General features: G+C 49.3%; 1 protein-coding gene across 1 annotated transcript in view; it reads left to right on the forward strand.

Moving 5' to 3' along the window:
* Positions 1-21,141, forward strand: part of DPYSL2 (dihydropyrimidinase like 2) — a gene marked incomplete at its 3' end in the record, with an annotated part of 45,788 nt that extends 24,647 nt beyond the window's left edge. The window contains exons 4-11 of the mRNA XM_039386644.1: positions 9,451-9,615; positions 10,469-10,530; positions 11,638-11,718; positions 12,583-12,651; positions 17,052-17,172; positions 20,254-20,410; positions 20,545-20,686; positions 20,866-21,141. Coding sequence (XP_039242578.1) covers positions 9,451-9,615; positions 10,469-10,530; positions 11,638-11,718; positions 12,583-12,651; positions 17,052-17,172; positions 20,254-20,410; positions 20,545-20,686; positions 20,866-21,141 — 1,073 coding nt within the window. The remainder of the gene's footprint in view (positions 1-9,450; positions 9,616-10,468; positions 10,531-11,637; positions 11,719-12,582; positions 12,652-17,051; positions 17,173-20,253; positions 20,411-20,544; positions 20,687-20,865) is intronic.
* Between the last annotated feature and the right edge of the window lie 6 nt (positions 21,142-21,147).

Below are 21,147 nucleotides of genomic sequence, written 5' to 3' on the forward strand. Positions count from 1 at the left end.
AGCCCATCAGAAAGGTCCATGCTTTTGGAAGTTCCCCTTTCAGCCACTTCTCGGGCGTGTTTTCACCAGATTGCTTTGTTCCTGAAGCAGCTACATGTGTGCAGGGTGGATATTTTTGGAATCTGGGGGACTCTGGGTGTTTTACATATGAATGAAATTCCCTGGCACAGCCTGCAGGCAGCAGGAGCTGGGGAAGGAGTTCCTTGAGAACCATTTTTTTTGTTTTGCAGGGAAGGGGGGAAGTCGTCAAACTACGGCACAGTGAGGATGTGGTGCTTTGTGCCCCCAAATTTGGGGTTTTTCATGGCTCTGGGGAGATCCCAGACTGTTTGAGGGGCCAGTTCAGCAGCTGGGGGCTGTGTCACGGGGTTCTCTGTTTAAATACTCCAGTATTGGTTCAAAACTCTCATTCCAGAGTGAGTGACAGTTAATGATAATTCCCAACAGGCTTTATTGCAGATAAGATTTCTCAGGATTAGTCTCAGTGTCCAAAGGGAAGAGTTCAGCTACTGGTGGGGTACAGAACACTTTTCAGACTGAGGTGCAGAGACTTTCTCCACTGGGAAATCAGAAAGTTCTGTAGCACAGCAACAGGTGGAGAAAAGCTGAGATGTGCAGGTTGTTCTTAGGAGTAGAATTAGGGTGGCAGGAGCAGAGTGATTCCCACCCAGTGTCCTGCACGGATCCAGGGGCAGTTCTGGCTGATCACGGAATCATGGAATGGTTTGGCTTGGAAGGGACCTTAAAACTCATCTCATCCCACCCCCTGCCATGGGCAGGGACACCTTCCACTAGCCCAGGTTGCTCCAACCTGGCCTTGGACACTTCCAGGGATCCAGGGGCAGCCCCAGCTGCTCTGGGAATTCCATCCCAGCCCCTCCCCACCCTCCCAGGGAGGAATTTCCTTCCAGTATCATGTTTGAGACAGGAAATGAAGCCGAGGTGCAGAATGCAGCAGCTGGCCCTCAAAGCTTAGTGCAGCTTAAAATGAAAAAAAATTCAACTGAACGTCAGCTCCTGTCTGTGGGAGTTTCCCAAACCAGTTTGTCCTGGAGGTCTGGGGTTGGAAGAGCCCCAGGCTGAGTGTCTGGCTCTGGGCTGGCAGGGCAGGGGATGCCCATCCTGCCCGTCCTCTCCAGCGGGGTGATTTGTGCCCCCAAGGTGGATCTGGGAAGACCCCAGGCCAGGCTGGGCTGTGTCAGACCTGGAGAGGCAAGTTCAGCAGTTGGGGGCTGTCCAGGAGTGTCTGTTTAAACTGAGGATAATCTAGTTAGGACCTCCTACAGGTCAGTGATTACAGAGCTCATTTACAGGCAGTATCAGCCTTAGAAAGCTGAGGGAGGAGCAGCAGATATTCAGAAAATTGCTGTGTGTGTGTGTGTGTGGGTGAATGTGCTGCCTGATCTCTGTCCTGTTAGAAAACAGGTCCTGCTGCACCTCCACATCCCAGCCCAGCCCAGGTGTCCCCAGGAGCAGTGACACTGAGCTCTGACCCCCTCCTGCTGCCCTGCCTGTGGCTCTGGGTGACAACTGTCAGTGGTTTCAGTGGCAGTGGTGTGATGCTGATTGGTGACAACCTTTTCCTCCCAAGGGATGTCACTTCATCACAGCCACGAGGAGGGGAATTGTCTGGGCCTTGTCCAGCCAGGGGAGATGTTTTTTGTGGCAAACACACAGGGGGAAAGGACAGGTGCACCAAGCTGAATTTTCCCTCCCCCCCTTTTCCCCTCACAAACTCTATTAAAAAAAAATCAAAAGTAATAATTTAGAACTCTTCACATTTATTTTGAGGGGGGGAAAAAAAATTATTTTTCTAATCCTGAAAACACGAAGCTCTCTGAGAACCACGACAGATTTCCATTGTAAAAACTGCCATCCTGCAGCCTTTGCTGCAGGACACAACTCTCCTGAGACAACTGTGGGCCACGAAATGAAGCTGAAGAAGCCAAAACTTGGCGATAATGATGCAAATTCCAGCTCCCTGGGTAGTGGAAAAAGCCTGACGGGCAGGATCCATCTCCACTGACCTGAGAGGGACACGTGATCCTTTGTCCCGTTGTTCCTGATCCAGCTCTTGCCCCTTGGATGTGCTGCTCTGGCTGTGTTTTGTCTTCCCTTGAAATCCCTGGCTACAAACAAAAGGTTTTTCTCAATCCCAGTCCCTCCAGGTTTACAGACCATTTTATATGGAAGCCTTTGATCTCCTGTGTGCTTTTTTTTTTCTTTTTTCATGGGCTTCAAGTGTGGAGTATGACTAAAAGAAAGGATAAATCTTGGAATCACTTAAATATCTCCTTTGAACTTGGCTCTCCTCCTCCTCCTCTGCCATGGAGACCTCCTGAGGTACAAGCACAGCTTGGATGTGCCATAAACCTGTACTGGGAAGAGATGGAGCCTTTTTTTTTTCTGATCTGACCTTAATACCTCATCATTCCAGCTGCTGGAGAGGGTTATTAGTTATTGCTCTTTGTGTTTGTGTCCAGCTGGCCTTCACTTATTAATTGTATTTTGGAGGCAATCAGCAAAAAGGACAAGTGAAATATCTGGATGACATCAGGGAGGGAATAAGGGAACAGCATTGCAGGCTGAGGATGTAATCAGGGCAGCACAGATAAGTCTGATTCTTCTGAGCCTGGTCCAGCTTCTGATTTCTGTGCATTGAGTCCAGTAAACTGGGCCTGAGCTGACAGAAAACAACGTGTGATGTCATTTAAGCTGCTTTTTCTCTTAGTTTGGCAGACTCGTGCAGGAGAACAGCCCTTGGGTAGCTGGATTAGCACTGGAAGTGCTGCTCTGTGCCGGGGTGTTACTCTTCAGAATAATCTCTTTATTCCGGTATCTTTTCTTGGGGGAGGAAAAAAAAAACCCCACAGTAAAATAACGTGGGAATAAATCCCCACAAATGGGCCGAGCTAAATTCTGATTGCTGGAGTCAGAGTGTTCAAAAACATCCTGTATTTGGCTTCTAATCACCTTCAAGTGCAGCAGTTCAGGTGCACCAGGTACACGGAACAGTTGCCTTCAAAGTGATCTTGTTACTGTCCTTCCTTGCCATGGATCAAAAACAGGACCTGGAGCGTGTCTGAGAGGAGGAATTGGGATGAAATCGGAACATGGGAGGTGTGAGACTCTTCTTGGTTCCTTAATTTGGGATTTTTTGAGCTCAGAAGTGCTGAGGTCTCCTATCCTGAATGGATGCTGAGGTCTCTTCCTGTGCTGAGCTGGAGGTTGGGTTTCAATCCTTAAATCAGAATTTTTGTTGCTGGGAGGTTTGACTTGGAAACAGCTTTTGTTATTGGACAGGACAGCTTTTGGTAGCTCAGTTTCTTGACACATAAAAGGGTCATGATACCCAGGTAAAATTAGAAGGGATTGTGGTGTTTTACCAGCTGAGAATTGGTTAAAGTAAGGTCTGTGATTATGGGATAAATCTTCTATGAAGCTCCTTGGGTGAGTCAAGGGCCTGATTTGCAGTTCATGTATATTGATTTTATTCCACTTGCTTCCCCAGTTCACCCCAGTGCCAGGAGAACTCTGCAGCCACAGCCCCACAACAGCTCCAGACTTGGGAGTTAGGGAGCTGTGCAATTACCAGGGCTGAGTTTAATTACAACCTCTCCATAAAATGCCTTGTGACAGAATGTACAACTCAATAAATTCACCAGATTTCATCACATGCAGTTGCTGTGGGGATTAAGTGGTATTAAACAGGCAGATGTGTTTATAGTGATCAAGCTGCTATTTCAAGTTTTGGGTAGGGGAAATCTGCCTGCTAACAGTTAAGCTTCAATGTTAAAGGATTTTCACCTTATAAACTCCTCTTAAACAATAGGGCACATTTAATGCTTGTAGGAGCAGGAAATAATGAGTAAAACTGCAGTTTAGAATAGCAACTGGAGCCCTGAGTACATGGTTTTATTGCATACACAATTTTGGTAACATCTGACCCTAATTCAGGTTTATATTGTCCACATCAAGTAGTTTTTCTCCTTCCTGGTGGTGGTGTTCATTAGCTGAAGCCCAAGAAAAATCTCATGCATGCTTTGGATGACACTTAATTAGACCAGTTGAAAAAAAAAACCCATTCCAGGGGAAAGCTGGAAGCAAGGGCTATTAATAGAAGCTGCAGGAAGGGGCTGTTTGCAAGCCAAGGCCTGCCCCAATGAGGCAGGATGCAAAAAAGAGGGGAAAAAAATGCACATGCCACAATACCAGGAAGCTATAAAAGCCATTAATCCCCACCCATGAGCACATCCATCCAAAAAGTGGAGTTTTGTTTGCAAGGAGAGGCAAAAAGAGCTGCCTTCAGCTCTCTCACTGAAGCCATAATTTCTCCTGAGCTTAGCAAGGGGTCAAAACCATAAAGACATGGCTCTGAAACTGCCTTTTTTTTTCTTTTTTCTTTTTTTTCTTTTTTTTTTTTTTGAGAGATTCCAAGTGCCAGAAAGAGATTATGTGGGATTTTTCTCCTGGCTTTGCTCTCAGAGCATCCTGCAGGCCGGGGGTTAATTCCCCAGCCTTCTGTGCTGGATCCCTGGTGCCCACCTCTGGAGATCTCCCTGCTCCAGGAAAAAGCTTGGAAGGACCAGTGGGTCCCAGTTTGGGAAAGGGGGCCAAGATGGGAGGCCACATTTTGTAAAGCTGAGCTTGGCACCCTTTGGAGTGAAACACATGGGGTGGGTTTAAAGCTGAATGAAGACAAAGAGATGTTTAAAGCCAAGCTTGCCATGGTCCAAATTTTAGGCTGCTCTTTGTGGAGTCAGGGGTTGGATTTGATATCCATGTGAGTCCCTTCCAAATTGAGATATTCTATGATTCTATAAATTCTATAAACAAGTAGGAGTAATTCAAGCTTCTTAATTACTTGTGTGTCTGTAAATGGGATGATTATGTAGACTCTAATACAGGTTATATGTTAATATATGATAATAATATGCTAATATGTGATTAGTAAATGCACTTTATAAAGTGATGCCATCACTTCCCTACCCCACTTAGATTTTCCATTCTTATGTTAAAACTGTATTTCTTTATTTTCCCCCTACTTAAAACACTCTCTCTAAATCCATCCCCCTAATTCACTTTATTTCCCCCACACTTGGAGCACTCCCTTTAAATCCATTCCCCCTAATTCACTTTATTTCCCCCACACTTGGAGCACTCCCTTTAAATCCATTCCCTCTAATTCACTTTATTTTCCCCATATCTGGAGCACTCCCTTTAAATCCATCCCCCTAATTCCCAGTCGCTTTGGAATCCTGTCAGGATTTTACCAAGGGAAAAAAAAAAAGAGATTATTTGTAATATCTAACCCCCCTTGTTCTTATTGTTATTTTAAAGCAGTTCCTTTGCTGATGTAACAGGTTGGTTTGCTCCTGAGCCACGTTTTTTTGAGATTTTTCAGCTCAGAAGTTTAAAAAATAAATGTAGAGGATGTTTCCTGCCCATAGCTGAGAAACCACTACCCTTGGCTTTGCCATATGACTTACTGAGAGTGGAAGTTAAATAAAGAGAAATGTAGGATTAGGCCTGAATTTCACTCTGATTCAGGGAGCCACTCCAAAGCCCACAGACGATTTTGTTCCTCCTTTGAAGCTTTCACCTTCACAAAAGGTTTTTCTCAGTCCCAGTCCCTCCAGGTTTACAGGCCATTTTATACTGGAAGCCTTTGATGTCCTGTGTGCTTTTTTTTTTTTCATGGGCTTCAAGTGTGGAGAACGACTAAAAGAAAGGATAAATCTTGGAATCACTTAAATATCTCCTAATGATGAAGTGATACTTCCTTTTCTCTCTCTCACTTTTTTTTTTTATTTTAAATTCTTTTGGGTTTTTTTTCTGTTTTTGGAGCTGGCTTGGAGTTTAAAATTGAGCTGGAAGAGAAAACATCAGGGCTGGGCAGCACGAGGTGATCAGGGAGGACAAAGGGGTGACCACAGTTTGTGTGAGAGGCTGCTCCAGGGATCCCACATCCCTGCTTTCCAAGGGGAAGGGAGGGAAGATGGGGTGGTGAGATGGGATCCCACACCCCTGCTTTCCGAGGGGAAGGGAGGGAAGATGGGGTGGTGAGATGGGATCCCACATCCCTGCTTTCCGAGGGGAAGGGAGGGAAGATGGGGTGGTGAGATGGGATCCCCCGGGAGAGGCAGCTCAGCAGGGTCAGGCCAGCTCTGCCTTTCCCTCCTGGGAAGTCTCCCTGGCTGGATTCCCTGCGTGTTCCCGTGGCTCAGGAGGCCTCGTGTCCCTGCTCCTGTGGCAGATCCATCCCCAAGGGTCATCCTGGGAGCCTGGGGCTGTGGGAACGCGGCGGGATGGAGCTTTCATCTGCTGCTCTCTGCTGCTCCCAGGCCTCCAAGAAAAAGCTGTTTTGTTTTCCTCCCGGCTCTCGAGCTGTGCCTGAGCACTGGGAGGACTCTCCCTGAGCCATCCCTGGCCATGCCAGCAGGCAGGAGCAGTTGCAGTGCTTCTTTCAACAGCAGGAGAAGAACCAACCCTGGCTCCTCTCCTTTCCAGGGTTTAGGCTCTTTCGTACTGATTTGGTCTCCCAAAAACCCCAACCCTCCCGTGTAGGGATGTGGGCCATGATCTTGTGAGGTGGTTGGTCCCTTCCATTGTAACAAAGGATGGAAAAATAGAGGAGACTTTGGCATTTGTGTCTGAATTACCTCAAACTTGGGATTACATCCACCTTCTCCATGTCTTCCCTGCTGTTTGTGCCTCCTCCCCTGTGGGAGCACAGCGTCCATCCTGCTCCAGGGTGCTGTGTGCCAGGTCCAGCCTGACCTCCAGCACTTGGACCCTTCTCCAGGGATGTCACTGTGACTGTCCCGTGCTCTGCTCTGCTCTGGACTGGTTTAATCCCAGGTTTTGTTGTCTCCCCTTGGCACACCCAGGCCTCCTCCTTGCTCTCTTCTTCCCCGTGGATGTGGTGCAGTGGTTGATCACTAATACTTGCCTGGCAGAAAACTGCTGTGGGGACAAAGTGTGCTGTGTGTTGATGGGGCTGATGGGTGGTTTGGCTGTCAGGGAGCTCAGGGGAGCTGCTGTGAGATGTGCCTGCAGCACAGCTTCCATCTGAGATATTCCTGAGCCCTGGAGCTGCACATATGCACCACCACCACCTCCATCCCTTCCCCTTATTGCAACCAGCTGTGGTCTGACTTTGTCAGAGATCTGATAGAGCTCCCTTACCCCTCTTCCCACTCCCTCCACAACCTCCTATTAGTCATAGTTGGGCTGTGCATGAATTGAGATGGTGATAAAGCTCTGATCCCAGACACCAGAGTCGTTCCTGGGGGCCCCAGAGTCATTCCTGGGGACTCTGTGCTGGGCTGTGAAGACTCTGTGTTAACCCCTTGGTGCCTTCAGGCAGGATTTCCCAATGCCCACGAGCCATCCATCATCTTGGGGCTGACAGAGCTCTTTTGCCTTGAGTAGGGATGGATTTATGACTGTGATGTGTTAGAGATGAAATGGGCTTTTTTTTTTTTTTGACTTTTTAACTGGGCAGTGGGCTGAGGAAGACAGTGCTTGTGTTAAGGCCATTTGTGCAGACCTGGGGGTTCTCTGTATCCCACTGGTAAAGCAAAGGGAATGTTATTTTTCTCCTTGTTGTTCGTTCTACTTAAGCTAAAGATTAACTTTGGCAGAGTGACAAGGGGCTTTGTAGTGGCCAAGAAACAGTTCAGTCTGGAAGTTAACAGAAGGTTTCTGACCACTGGGGAGGAGGAGATCATGGAACAGGAATTGGATGATTTTTTAAAGAACAGGTCAGTTGATTGTCTGGTTATATTTGGGTTGCTTTTCCCAATGGTGGCCAAAAAGCACATCCTTGATGTGATGCCAGACAACAGGCAAATGTCAAAGCTTTCAGTCATAGCATGGATTTCTCTGCTGGGCAGGGAGTGGACAGAGACCACCAGCCACTCCTGAAGCCCTGAGCTGATCAAAGCTGCAGCTGCACTGCCAGTACATCAGCAAATATGTGCACATCGTGTCCTTCCCTTGGCTGGGGTGCTGCTTCCAGGGCCAACACAGACCTTTTGGGAAGGCAGAAATATCCTGACCTGTCACACAGTCTCCTTTGCAAAAGGAGGAGGGGGTGGGCAGAGAGAGAAGGGATGATTTTGGGTCGTCTCTTGGCTTCCCACAGTGTTTGCAGAGCTCAGACATCAGAGATGTCCTCACAACACTGAAGCTCGTGGCTGTTCAGGAGGGTTGTGCTGGTTTTGCAGCAGGGTGAGAGCTCCTGGTGTAAATCCAGTTCCTAAGGCAGCACAAAACCAGTAAATCTTGGCTGTTGTGTCTGTGTGGGGGTGAAGCAGAGCTTTGTTCTCCACTGAGAGCCAGTAGGACCCAGGGCTGTGTCTCTTCCCCCAGCTGTGATTTAGAGCTGCTGAGCTGATGGCAGCCCTGATACTCACCACGAAGTTAAAAATAAACCCCTCGAGTTTCTCTGCTGATAATTGAAGCATTCTTTTATTTTTTTTTTGGTGTGTGTTTTGATGTAGAATCAGGCCAGGTCCTCTCCTCCTCCCCAGCAGTGACCCCCCAAAGTCCCACAGGCTTTTCCTGCTCTCCCAGCAGCAGTTCAGGGTTGGAGATGCTGACTTGCTTGTTTTATTTCACCGTGTCTAGAGGAGATTTTAGAGATCCCACGTGCTCAGATGAAAACCAGGAACACTAAACCTTCAGATCCAAGTCTCTGGTGTCACCCTTTGGGGCTGCTCTGCCTCTGAGCCCTGTTGCTGCTGGACCTGAGGTGTTGGGCTGGAGTGAGGAGCAAACTGAGCAGATGCAGAGGCAGCAGGACCTTTGTTGCTTCCAGGAGGTGCCTCTCCAGCCAGGACAAACTCTTGGTCCTGCTCCTTCCAAAACAAAACACACAAAGAAAAATCACAACCCTCAAATAAACAACCAAAAGTTGCTCTTTCTAAAGATCTAGGAATGGGAAAGAAATCACAGGAACTTGATGAGCATGAACACGTATTAAAGCTCTGGGCACCCCAGGTCATTGAAAACACTATCCAAAGTCCTAAAAAAGTGAACACAAGACTTTTTCCATTGTTCCAGGTGATTCAAACTGCTCTGAGTTTCATGTCAGCAACACGAGACAGTTGTTTGCAGCTCTTTCTGGTCCAATTCCAAGGTCCAAGTTGGGATTTTCCCTCCAGTCCTCCCGTGTCCCTGGAAGGTGCTCCTGGTGGGGTTGTGCAGCACCAGTTGCACTAAAGGGGCTGTAGTAACAACTCTCCCCTTCAGCTGCTGCTCCAGAATTTTCCTGGCTGCATCTCCTGCTTCAGAAACCACTTAGAAATCTCAAACTCAAATGTTTTAAGGGGAAGGGGGTGGATGTCTTGTTTTCATGCCAACTTCTGCACAGCATGAGCATCTTAGGTACCCAGGGAAGCTTCTGTGCCAGCCATTTACCAGTGCTTTGGTTGTCTTTCCCAGTTGACCACGTGGTTCCCGAGCCAGGGACCAGTTTGCTGACAGCATTTGACCAGTGGAGAGAATGGGCAGACAGCAAATCCTGCTGTGACTACTCCCTGCACGTGGATATCACTGAGTGGCATAAAGGTGTCCAGGAGGAGATGGAAGCTCTGGTTAAAGATCATGGTAAGTTCAGGGAAGCCTTTCCCCTCCTTGTTTTATTTTTCATGTGAAGGATTTTACTCTTATACCCCGAGAAAGGGGTTTCAGGCTCATTCTGGCTCCTTGTGAAGGTCTGGGCAGTTGGTATTGCAGGGCAGGGATTGATTTTCCAGGGGTGATTCTGTGTCCAGTGCAGGCCCTTGGAGCTCATTAGTGCAGGGAGCTGATAACTGCAGCCTTTTAAACTGTTATAAAAAGGGAAGTTCAGGCCCAGAAGGAACAATCCAACTCTGGCTGCTGAAAGTGAAAAGCAGAGTAAAATGACCTCAGAGGTTCTCCCCCTCTTTAATTTCCTCGGCGTTTCATCCGTGGGCTGGAGGAATTTTCCATCCTGTTTGTAGTTTAAAAACCCAGCATTTCACGTCCTAGTGAGTGCTCTCCACATGTGCTGGGTCAGAGTTTTTACTGGTTCTGAAGGCAGGAGGGGTAAAGTTGGCTCAGGAGCACTCCCTGTGTCTGGGGCAGCACAAACACATCACCCCCAGCTTTCCCACTGCCCTCCTGGAGGGAGCGAGGGATCAGCCAGGCCCAGCCTCTGCTTTTGTGTGTGATGTGTTTGGGTTGTATTTTTCCTCCTGCAGTGCTGAATCCACAGGAATATTCTCATTTCTGAGGTTTAGTTGTCCCCATGGCTGGGACATGGGCTCACCCTGGTGTTAACACGTCCCCCATGGCCGGGTGCTGTGACCTGGCTGCACACACGTCTCTGCACATTTCCCAGCAGATTAAAGTCATTTATTTGTCTCACTGCTGCTTGCTGGGGGGCTGCTGGAGGGGCTGTGTTTTTTAGCATTACCTGTGCTCTCTCTTCTCCCAGGTGTGAACTCCTTCTTGGTGTACATGGCTTTCAAAGATCGCTTCCAGCTCAGTGACTCTCAGGTAGGAAGGCTTGGTGTTCAATTCTTCTGTCACTGCAAGCACATAAAAGTGTTTAAATTCAGTATACTTGGACCTGACATTCTCTTCTGGCTCCAGTCTTTATGTGTGTAACAGAACCTGAGGTTTGCAACAGGACCCAGAGCTCTGGTTGGAAGATTATATTTTTAATTAAAAATGAAAGCCAACCAGCAACGAACCCTGAAAGGCTTGGCTGGGGAAAGCAACAGCAAACCCCTCATTTTGAGAAGTCTGAGGTTTTATTCCAGCTCCCTTGGGGTGGAAGCAGTGGCAGTTTTATGAATTGCTGCTTTATGCCTCTGCACAGAGCAGGACAGTGAGACCTCTGGGTTAATTAATCTGTTTATAAGCTGAAACCCAGCCGGGTCCTGAGATGCTTCCTGCTGTTGGAGTTGCTGGGACCTTAAAAAGGAATTCCCCTCCTGTTTGCTGGTCCTGTGGGCACATTTGGGCACATCTGGACTGTTGAGAGGGGCAGCTGATATTCCTAAAGCTGTGGGAGGAGAGGAATGCCCGGGAGTTGTTTGGAGCAGTGTAGGAGGTGCTGGAGTGTCACAGTTATCTCTGATGACTCTGGAAACATTTTAATGAGGGCCCATTGACGGCGCCAGTTGTGGGTTACTCGACCTCAGCCCTCTCCAAGTGGTTGCTGGAGTGGGAAATCACACTGCTCCTACCTCCAGACATTGGATTTTCATGGAGTAACTGCACCCAGCACTCAAGTGTAAGGGGTGTTCTTCATGCCAGGCCCCAGGAAATGAAGGCACGAAACAGCTACAACTCTGGGAGTTCTTTAAAATCACTCCAGCTGTGGGCTTTTGCTGTTGTTATTTCTTCCTCCAGCGTGGTAAATATTCCAAACCCATTGAACAACCCTTCTCTGCCACATCAGTAACATCCAACTGTACAAATTAGGGAATGGAGTGACAGGCAGGAGAACGGGTCGTGTCCGGCAAACCGCGTCTTCCATTTCTTAATGCTCCCCCTTCTCTTCAAATCTGCAAAGCCCTGTTTGCTGGAGCAGTCTGGGGCCCAGCCTTTCCTGTGGGAGTGTTCCCATTGGAATAACGTGTGTTCCCTGTCTCCCAGATCTACGAGGTCCTGAGTGTGATCCGGGATATTGGCGCGACAGCCCAAGTGCACGCCGAGAACGGTGACATCATTGCCGAGGTATGGCCTGTTTGTTCTGGGCATTATTCCCTTCCAAACGCTGGGAGGGCTTGAAATTCCCCTTCCTTCTTCGCAAAAGGAGTCACCTCGAGTGGTAAAAGCGTTGGCAGAGCTGTGGCAGGGCTGGGGGCAGAGCTGGACAGCACATTTTGTACCCCTTGCCACTGAGAAAGGAGGTTTTTGTGGCAGCTTTTGGTTCGTGGTGATGTGGGACATCTCTGCCTTTTTCCCTAAAAGTGAAAAACTGGGTGTGACTGTCACTGTGTACAATAAATAAAAAGCTCTGCAGTAAATAAGAGGAGTGGGAAGGGATAAAGCTTCACACAGTACCTGGGGTGCTGATGTTTGGGGTCTGTTCATCCTCCAAACAGCAGCAAAGAAATGTCAATAATTATTTGGATTTAACCTGATCTGCAGCTCATTTTATACACTGTGTTTCAGGCATACAGAGGATTTCTGTGTTGTCTGACTAGCAAAGAGCCCACCTGAGTCCCTGAGCTCAGTTGTCTGCAGTTGCAGGATGATTTTTTCCTGAGAGATCATTTTGCCACCTCTCAGAGATGGTTTTATAGACACAAATGAGAACTGGAAGTCGAGGGGCTGTGAACCCAGTGCGAAGCAAATCCAGATAAAAGGTTTCCTTGATCTCCTGTGAACAAATCAGCAAGGGCTTTGGGAGCTCTGGTTCCTGTCAGCAAGGGAAGTTGGACAGGACTCTGTTTGCAGGGCCCTGATGTGATTCTCACCCAGCACAGATGCTGAGGAGCTCACTTGTACCCCTTCCCAACAGCTGGGTGTGCTGCAAGAAAAATTACTGCTGCCTTAAATCTCTTTCCTGCTCTTTTCTTTCCCTCTCTGCTTTAGGAGCAGCAAAGGATCCTGGAACTGGGAATCACAGGCCCTGAAGGGCACGTGCTGAGCAGACCTGAGGAGGTGAGGACTCCCCTGCCTTTGCATTTCCCCCCCCAGTTTATAACATCTTCACACTGCCATCAAGTGCTTCCTGCTGGGATGAATGTGGCTGGAAACAGGATTTCATCCTGGCTGTGAACCTTGTTGCTGCAAGGGGTGAGGGAAGAGGCTGAGACACTTCCAGGGATTAGCCTGGAAAAAGCTCCTCCCTTTCTGTTAATTATTGGAGATAATCTCTAAAGGCTCTGATCACACATCAGGTGCCTAAAACGAGGTGAGATGTGTTTGAGCCACAGAGCCCACCATAAACACTGAGAGTGGAGGCAGCTGGTGGGACTGGGCACATTCCAGACTGGAATCCTGCTCTGGGAGCTGTAGGGAATGTTCAACCTGAAGCACAGGTTTACCTGAATCACCAGTTCCTCGGTTCAGCTGCTGCTCAGGAACACTTTAAAATGGAATCCCTGCAGAATGCCACGTTCTGATTGATGATGTGGGTTTTTAGGGAGCTAAACCCGAAGTTTTTCTAATTTCCCCTCACTTCCAGTCGAGTTTTGAGTGAATAAAGACTCCTGAATTTGGGGTTATATTGGCAAGATTCTGCCACTGACTTTTCTAGATCCAATCTCTTGGGTTTCTCTCTTGGTCCTTATTTTATCAGACTTGCAGTGAATCAGCAGGATTTTTTAATGTATGCCCAAATCCTGACATTGTCTTGGGCACTTGCATTGCTTCCATTCCTGTAATATTTGTTATTTTGATGACATTTTCACCAAAGGTGGATTTTTCTTTTTAACACCAAGGGATTAAGTGCTTTGCTGAAGGCACAGAAAGGGAAGATAATGCTCAAGTCTCAGCCCACTGCTTTAATAGAGTAAACCTTCATATTTCCCCATTGATTTCTCTAGGGGGGAGCACCCTAATCCCTCTAAGTCTTTGAAATAAATCTCAAGGGTAAGAAAGAGCCTTGAAACTTTGCCTTTGAGGCTTGGTTCCCATTGCATTCTTCCTTCCCAGTGGTTCAGTGGCTCTGGGCTGGACACCTCACCGTGGCATTCCTGGTTTGTGGAGCCCATCTGTTCTGTACAAGCAGTTCTTTTTGTTCCTCCAAGTTCCTGGGGCTTTGCTGCCTGCCAGATGTGGCAGCTGGGAGCTGGGGGGGTGAGATCATCCAGCCACACGTGCCCCTCATGCTCCTGCTCTCCTTCCTCCCCTCACTTCAGACAAACAGCATCCAGAGGCGTTTCAGTGGGAATATAAATCATTTTTTTGGGGGGGGGGGAAAAATGCTCGACTTGGACAGCAAATGAATCCTCACAGAATTTGTGGGGGATCTTTTGCTTCCTGAATTTGTGAGTGAACACTTGCACTGAGCTTTCCAGTCACCCATCCCTGCATTTTTATTTCTTTTTTTTTTTTTAAATTTAATGTGGTTTTTGGCTTGCACCAGGAGAGTGGGAGCAGATGCTGATACGACACTTGGGGCTCATCTGTGGAGCACCCCCAAAGGAAGGCTGCTCCTGCCTTCAATAATCTGGATATCAAGCTAGCCAAGCCGTGTCTGGCTGCTTCAAAGCTCATCCTTTGTGGAGCAGGAGCTGTAAAGTGGGAGCTGTGTGTTCCCCTGGCTGGTTGATGTGGGCAGAGCTGTGCTCTCCCCCAGCACAGCTGAAAGCTGCCCCAGGACACGTGGCTGCCCCAGATGAGGAGCAGTAAAGCCTCTCCCTGCTGTCCCCCAGTGCAGCTGAGCTCAGCTGTGCTCTGCCCAGAGCTGGGAAGCATTTGATCCAAAATTCCCCTCCTTGGAAGTCAGAGGAAGCAGGGCAGGAAACGATGTCATCTGGTTCCCTCCCTCCAAGGTGGGAGTGACTCTGTGCTTTTGAAAACATCCAACTCCCTCCAGGCTGGCTGGTGATAGAGCCCAGATTCCAAGGGTGGCAGCACATCCCTAATTCCTGTTGACTTCACAGGAGTGGATGTTTGCTGTGTCCCTCTGGGGTGCTGTTGACACTAGAATTGGCTTGTCATGCTGCCCCTCAGGGGATGTAAAGCCCATCCTGAGCACTCAGTGATGATTGTCATCTGGCTGAAGAGCTGCTTAACTCAGACTCCATCTACACCAAGCTAGCAGGAGTTGTTGAGCAAGTCTGAAATATTTGTGATTAAATCAAAACTCCCACTCATTTCAGCAGGAATTACAGCAGAGTGAGGCATCCAGGCTCTGGCCATGTGTGTTTGTGTCTTGGAGCGTGCACATCTGCATTCCCAGCCTGGCAGGAGTCACTGAGTTAAGGCTTAGGTGTCCCTGCTGACTCAGGTTTAGCTCACCTCGCTCCCCTGGGTTGAGCCAAGGTGAACAAGGTTCAGCACCTTGTTCCAGCCACCAAGCAGAGCCTGAGTTAAAACCCCACCATCCCAAGTCAGCCTCACCCATCACTTTCTGGAGAACTCTCCCCCTCACAGCTCAGTTCACTCTCTGATGACTTCTCCATCATTTTTTTGTTTTTATTTTAGCCACAAAAACGCTGGAAGCACAAGCAGGCCAAGTGCTCCAGGAAATGTCTGTCTTTTTCTTTTTCTTTTTTTTTTTTTTCCCCCAATCCAAGAGAACTGCTGTGCTAGGGCTTCTGCTGCATCCTGATAATTGCAAACATTCCCCTTTGGACTAGTCCTTGGGTTATTGTTATGTGCCTGTCACCATAGCATCTGGGCACAAGGCAGGAATTCAGCAGCCTTGTTCTCTTCTGTGCACAGAATATTCTCCTGCTGCTTTGCACTTTGGTCAAAAATCTGAGGGGAGTGTTGTTTTATCCCACTGCTTTACATGGGGGGGGGGGAAACTGAGGCACCAGAGTAGAAATGTGACTTCCAGGAGCTGCTTTAATGGGCAGTTTGGTAACAGATGCCACAGCCTGGAAGCCCTGGCCTGGCTGAGTCCCCTCCTTGTCTCTCAGAAGGGACAACTGTGCTTTTCTTGGCTCTGCTTTCAGCCCCTGAGTGCTCCTGGCTGCGACACCCTGAGTCAAACCTCCTGGAACAAACGCCCTCCCTCACAGCCTTTTCCATTTGCCTGGGGCAGCTGGGCCTGAAAATATCCCCTTGTGTGTCCCCCCCTGCCCAGGGGGGTCAGTCAGAGGCTGGCTGGGGACAGGCTGGGGCTGGGTAACCCTTGGGGCACCAGAGCCCACCAGGATGGCTCTGGAGGGGCTGCTCTGCTTTAAAAGCTCCCAGCTGTTGTGCTGGTGGGTTTTTTTGAGCAGTCCAGCTGCAGACAGGGTGAGTGGTGGCTTTGTCAGGGTGAGCAGAGCTGTGCTGGACACTTGGCCATCAGTGTGGTCCGTGCACAGCCCCCTGAGCTGGGGGTTCTTTTCCAGGGGATTCTTTCCTTCAAGCACAGTCACACAGTTATGGAATGGTTTGGGATGGAAGGGACCTTAAAGCTCACCCAGTGCCACCCCCTTCAGTGGGCAGGGACACCTTCCACTAGCCCAGGTTGCTCCAAACCCTGTCCAAGCTGGCCTTGGACACTGCCAGGGATGGGGAGTCCACAACCACTCTGGGCAGCCTGTTCTGATTCTGGGACTGATGAGGAGGGTTTGTGGTGCTTGGGCTGCAATAAGTCACTGCAGAGCAGATTTTCACAAGTGCTGGGTGTGTTCCAGCCCCTCCAGAGTCCATGGGAGGTGCTGGGAGCCTCTTGCACTTGGGAATCAGATGGTGGATTGCTCTGGGTTTGTTTACTCTGTTGTTTGCTTGGAAAATGTCTGTGGGATTGCAGGCTCTGCTCTCCATGACACTGTGAGCATCACCCTGCTGTTAAATCCCTCTCTGGATCCTTTGATTAGGGGGTGTGACCCATAAAAACCTGCAGGGTGATGCTGATCATCCCGAGGCTGCAGTTCCAACGTGCCCCTCAGTTCTGCTGAGGTCGATCCCTGTGCCCATGGAAAAGGAAAAGGAGCTGATTTATGGGGTGGTTCACACTCTGTCAGATCCCAAGCCAGAGATTGCAGTGGAAGGTACAATTTGGGAGGCTTGTTTGCAAACGTGGCTCACCAGGGTGTGTGGTGCAGCATCTCCCTCCTGGGGGGGCTGGGCCATGAGTAGCTCTGTTGAGTCAACATTTAGTTGCTTATTTTTGTCTGGGTTAAAGAAGGGGCTTAATCACTCTGACCCAGAGCAACTGGAGTGTTGGTTTAGCTCAGACTCTGCCTGCTGGCAGAGAAACTCTGGAGCAGCCTTGGAGAAAAGGTGCTGATGAGAGGGGACTGCAGCTTGATGTCGTTTAGTTGCCGTGGTTACACTATAAATTGGAATTTGCAGAGCTGGAGAGGTGGGAAGTGCCTCATCTTGGCCCTGCACGCTCTGCTGTGACCCTCGGAGGGTGCCTGGGCTGTCCCTAACCTGCCTTTGTTCCTCAGGTGGAGGCAGAGGCTGTGAACAGGGCAATCACCATCGCCAACCAGACCAACTGCCCCCTCTACATCACCAAGGTGATGAGCAAAAGCGCCGCTGATGTCATTGCTCAGGCCAGGAAAAAGGGTGAGTTGTTTCCCTCTGAGCTCATGCACTTCAGCTCCCTGCCAGCATCAGCTCCAGCCCCACAGGAAAGGTTTCTTTTTCCAGTGTTATCGTCCAGGCTCTGTTTTAAAAGGTCCCAAGCAACTGCTTCTGTCTCATCTCCCACAGACGAGTGCTCAGTGGTCCTGTCAGAGCCAGGAGCTGTTTCTTCTGTTCATGCTGAACCTCTCTGTTCACACTCACCCTCCCACACTGAGCTGCCTTGTTATCCAGAGTCATTCCATGCTGTCTCCATTTACTGACTCCCCTTGCAGACTGCAACTTCCAGCTGCTGTGCTTTTTCCTTGGTGCTTTCTGCTGATCTTCCCGGGGTCAGAAGTGATTCCAGGAGCCCTGACAGGGATGTTGACTCACTAGCCCTGTTGGATTTAGTTGGAGTAGCCAAAGAAGTCCCTGATTCCAGCTGCTCACTGTGCTCCTTGCTTGTGGAATAGATCCTGCTCGTGTGCTGGAGCTCTCAGCCTGACATCCAGGCAGGAATTGGGATCAAGGGGCTGGCTCAGGCTGGGAAGTGCAATCCCCTCTGATAACTCTGCAACATTCAGAGCTGCAGTGGGTGCTGCTGCCTTGTGTCTCTCCTCTCTGGGTGAGGTTTGGGAGGGAGCTGAGCTGCTCCGAGTGGTGCAGGAGCCCTGTCCCTGCTGCCCTACCCTCGAGGAGGGAGGATTCCCCCCAGTGAGTGCCTGTCTCCTGCTTTATCCTGTGACTAAACCCTTCATTTCTATTTAAAGCAGCTCTGGGTGGGTGAGTAAGCAGGAGGGATGATTTGCCCCCCTCTTTCCTCCCAAGGCTTGGATTTGATTTTATGCAGTCCAAATAAGCCTGGATGGATACACAAATGACATCACTTTCCATCTGGGTGTTTGGTGTGAGAAGAGCTGGTTTCCTACTGCAGCAAACAGATTTGTGTCTGTGCATTGGCTCAGGAGGATTTTGGTCCCGTGATTCCTGTGAAGTGAGTTCTGGGGAGGAGGACTGGTTCCCAAGGCATCTCTTTCTGTTTGTGGCGTGGAAGCAGCTCTTTGGGATAAACCTTCCTCTCCCAGCTCCATTGGTGGGGATGGTGCTGAAGGGGGATGTGTTGACACAGCAAAGTGGCTGAATGTTGGATCACCCCAGAAAACAACTGCTGTCGTTGTGCAGCTGAATCCTGTGAGCCAGGGGAGCATCCCTTCCCTTTTCCAGATAAAACACTGGAGGCATAGGCACCATGGAGGGGGAGCATCACAAAAAAACACCTTCTTGGTGCTGACCCCTGACCAGCTACCAGTAGAGTGGGGCATTGGGATGAGGTCACAGAAGCCATAAAACACAACCTGGCTCAGCTGGATGTTGTCCTGCCTGTGAAAGGTGCTGGGATTCTCCCAGATGAATGACCCACAGGACTCACTTCACTCAGACTCCTGAGCTAGAACACAGAGTTCTCCTTCAAATTGTGTTTTCTCCTTATAAGGAGAAATTGGGGTATAGATGGTGCACCATTCTCTGTTCCTTTATTTAAATAATTCAATTTAAATGCTGTGCAGTAGCCCAGGAGGGCCACACACACAAGCCTTGCCCTCCCAGGCAACAGAGGAAACATAACTGAAGACTGTCCAAGGCGAAAACAAGCCAGAATTGATTTGCTGAATGGAAAAGAACGAATGTTATTTAAAGCCAGATGTTCCCAGTGGCATTTGTATGGAGGAGATTCCCTGCAGACTCTGTTGCTGGCAGATCTGGGAGCTCAAAACATCACTCCCTGCAGAACAATCCCCCCAATGTCCTGGCCCACAACAGGCCTGCCGTTAATAGCCAGCGTGTGTTTTGCTTTATTCTGATTTCAGAACCCTATTTGTGGCCAGTGATGTCAGAAAAGCCTCTTCCTCTGCTGCTGGAAACCCTCTGACAAAGGCTGTTCCTGCACCTCCTGTGTCAGTGGGGCCCTGGCAGCAGCATGAAGCCAGTTCATCATTTTGCCTCAGCTAATGGACTCTTTCCCAGCTAGTTTAAGACCTCACAGACATAACAGTAGCTCTGGCAGTGCAGTGTAATAAATATATGTATATTTTCACTCTGCATGGAGGGGTGTAAGACCCCAATTCTGGGCTTGCCTTTGCCCATCTTCTCTGCCTGAAGGATTCAGGGTTGGTGTCTGCCCTGCCCACATCTCCTGCAGGCAGCTCCAGGCACGTGGAGAGCTCAGCAGGCAGGTGGGTGGGCACAGGACGGATTTGGGGAGGGTTGCATTTGGTGAGCAGATCCCTGGGGCTGCCAGCTCGTGCTGCTTTTGAAGTTGCAGCATCTTGCATGTGCTTGGCGTGCAGATGGTGCATTCCAAAGGGTCCTGGCCTCGAGGGCTCTTCCTTCATGTGGTTCCCAAACCATCAGTGAGCAGGAAGGATGCGCTGGTGGGGAGGGCACTGGGCAGGGTCACAAGATCCAGTTTCATTTCCTAGTTGTGCCACAGGTTTACTGTGAGGGAAATCACTCCGTTCCCAGAGCTGAATTTGTGAACCAGGAACACCAATATTTCCCCTCTGCACACAGGAAACTTTCCTGAGAGGAGTTTTCTATGCACAGACCCTGCTCCAAGAAACCCAACCTTGTTAGAAGGTCTTTTGTACATAGGAGTTTATAAAAGTGTTGCAGGGTTATTTTTTTCATTCTTTTTCTTCCACATCTCTTCTAGATCAGACTGGATCTCCTCACGCCCTTAGAGTTCCCCTCAGCCTCTTTCATAACGTTCTTGGTCCAGGATAAACAAATAAATGAATATAAACAGTAAAATGAATCTTTACACTAACCCTTTCAAGCCAAATTAATCAGTGCCAATCTTAGCAGTTGTGTAAAGGTTTGTGCACATTTTGCTGCTCCAGGCTCTGATCAGGAGCAGTATCTTTGTTATTATCTTTATGATTACTTCCAACCCTGCAGCTTGTAGTGGTGGCACAGCCTGCCCACCTTGTCCTCCCTCAGGAGGATGCTTTTTGCCTGGATCCAGGCTGGAGATGCCCCTTCCTTGGTGCTCACAGTGGGTTTGTGTGTGTCCCTGTCCTGTAGGCACTGTGGTGTATGGAGAACCCATCACAGCCAGCCTGGGGACTGATGGATCCCATTACTGGAGCAAGAACTGGGCAAAGGCAGCAGCTTTTGTTACATCCCCACCACTGAGTCCTGACCCAACCACTCCTGATTTTCTCAACTCACTACTGTCCTGGTGAGTAGAGCTCTCTGTGTTCATCCAGCTGGGAGACAAGAGGGTGAGAAAATAGCTGTTGTTACCAGCAAGCAAAAAGCTGTTTTGCCTTTAGGAGTAAGCCTGTGACAATAAAATGTCTTTATCCTTTCCAGTGGAGACCTCCAAGTGACTGGCAGTGCCCACTGCACCTTCAACACTGCTCAGAAAGCTGTTGGGAAGGACAACTTCACCCTGATCCCCGAGGGAACCAATGGGACTGAAGAGAGGATGTCCATCATCTGGGATAAGGCCGTGGTATGTCACCCATGTCACCCATGTCACCCATGTCACGGGTTCAGAGGTGGCAGAGCTGCAGGAGGTTGTTGTGATCTCCCCCAGACGCTCGTTGCAGTCCTTCTGCTGAGTTTTTCCCCCCTTTTTTTTGGAGTGGTCCTCACCTTGCTCATGCAGTGGCTCCTCTGCTCTTTCCCCAGGTGACTGGCAAGATGGATGAGAACCAGTTTGTGGCTGTGACCAGCACAAATGCAGCCAAAATCTTCAACCTGTACCCGCGGAAGGGCCGCATCGCCGTGGGCTCCGACGCCGACCTGGTCATCTGGGACCCCGACAGTGTCAAGACAATCTCTGCCAAGACCCACAACATAGTAAGGACATCTCCTGCACTGTCCTGCTGCTCCTTTCCTCCCCTCTTCTTCAGTGCCAGGCTGTGCTGCCAAAAACTAGAGCTTGTGACAGCTCAGGGCTTGTTCTCTCCG

This window comes from Pipra filicauda, unplaced genomic scaffold (assembly GCF_003945595.2).
Source record: "Pipra filicauda isolate LSUMZ 115617 unplaced genomic scaffold, ASM394559v2 scaffold498_size1627759_pilon, whole genome shotgun sequence".
NCBI classification, from domain to species: Eukaryota; Metazoa; Chordata; class Aves; order Passeriformes; family Pipridae; genus Pipra; species Pipra filicauda.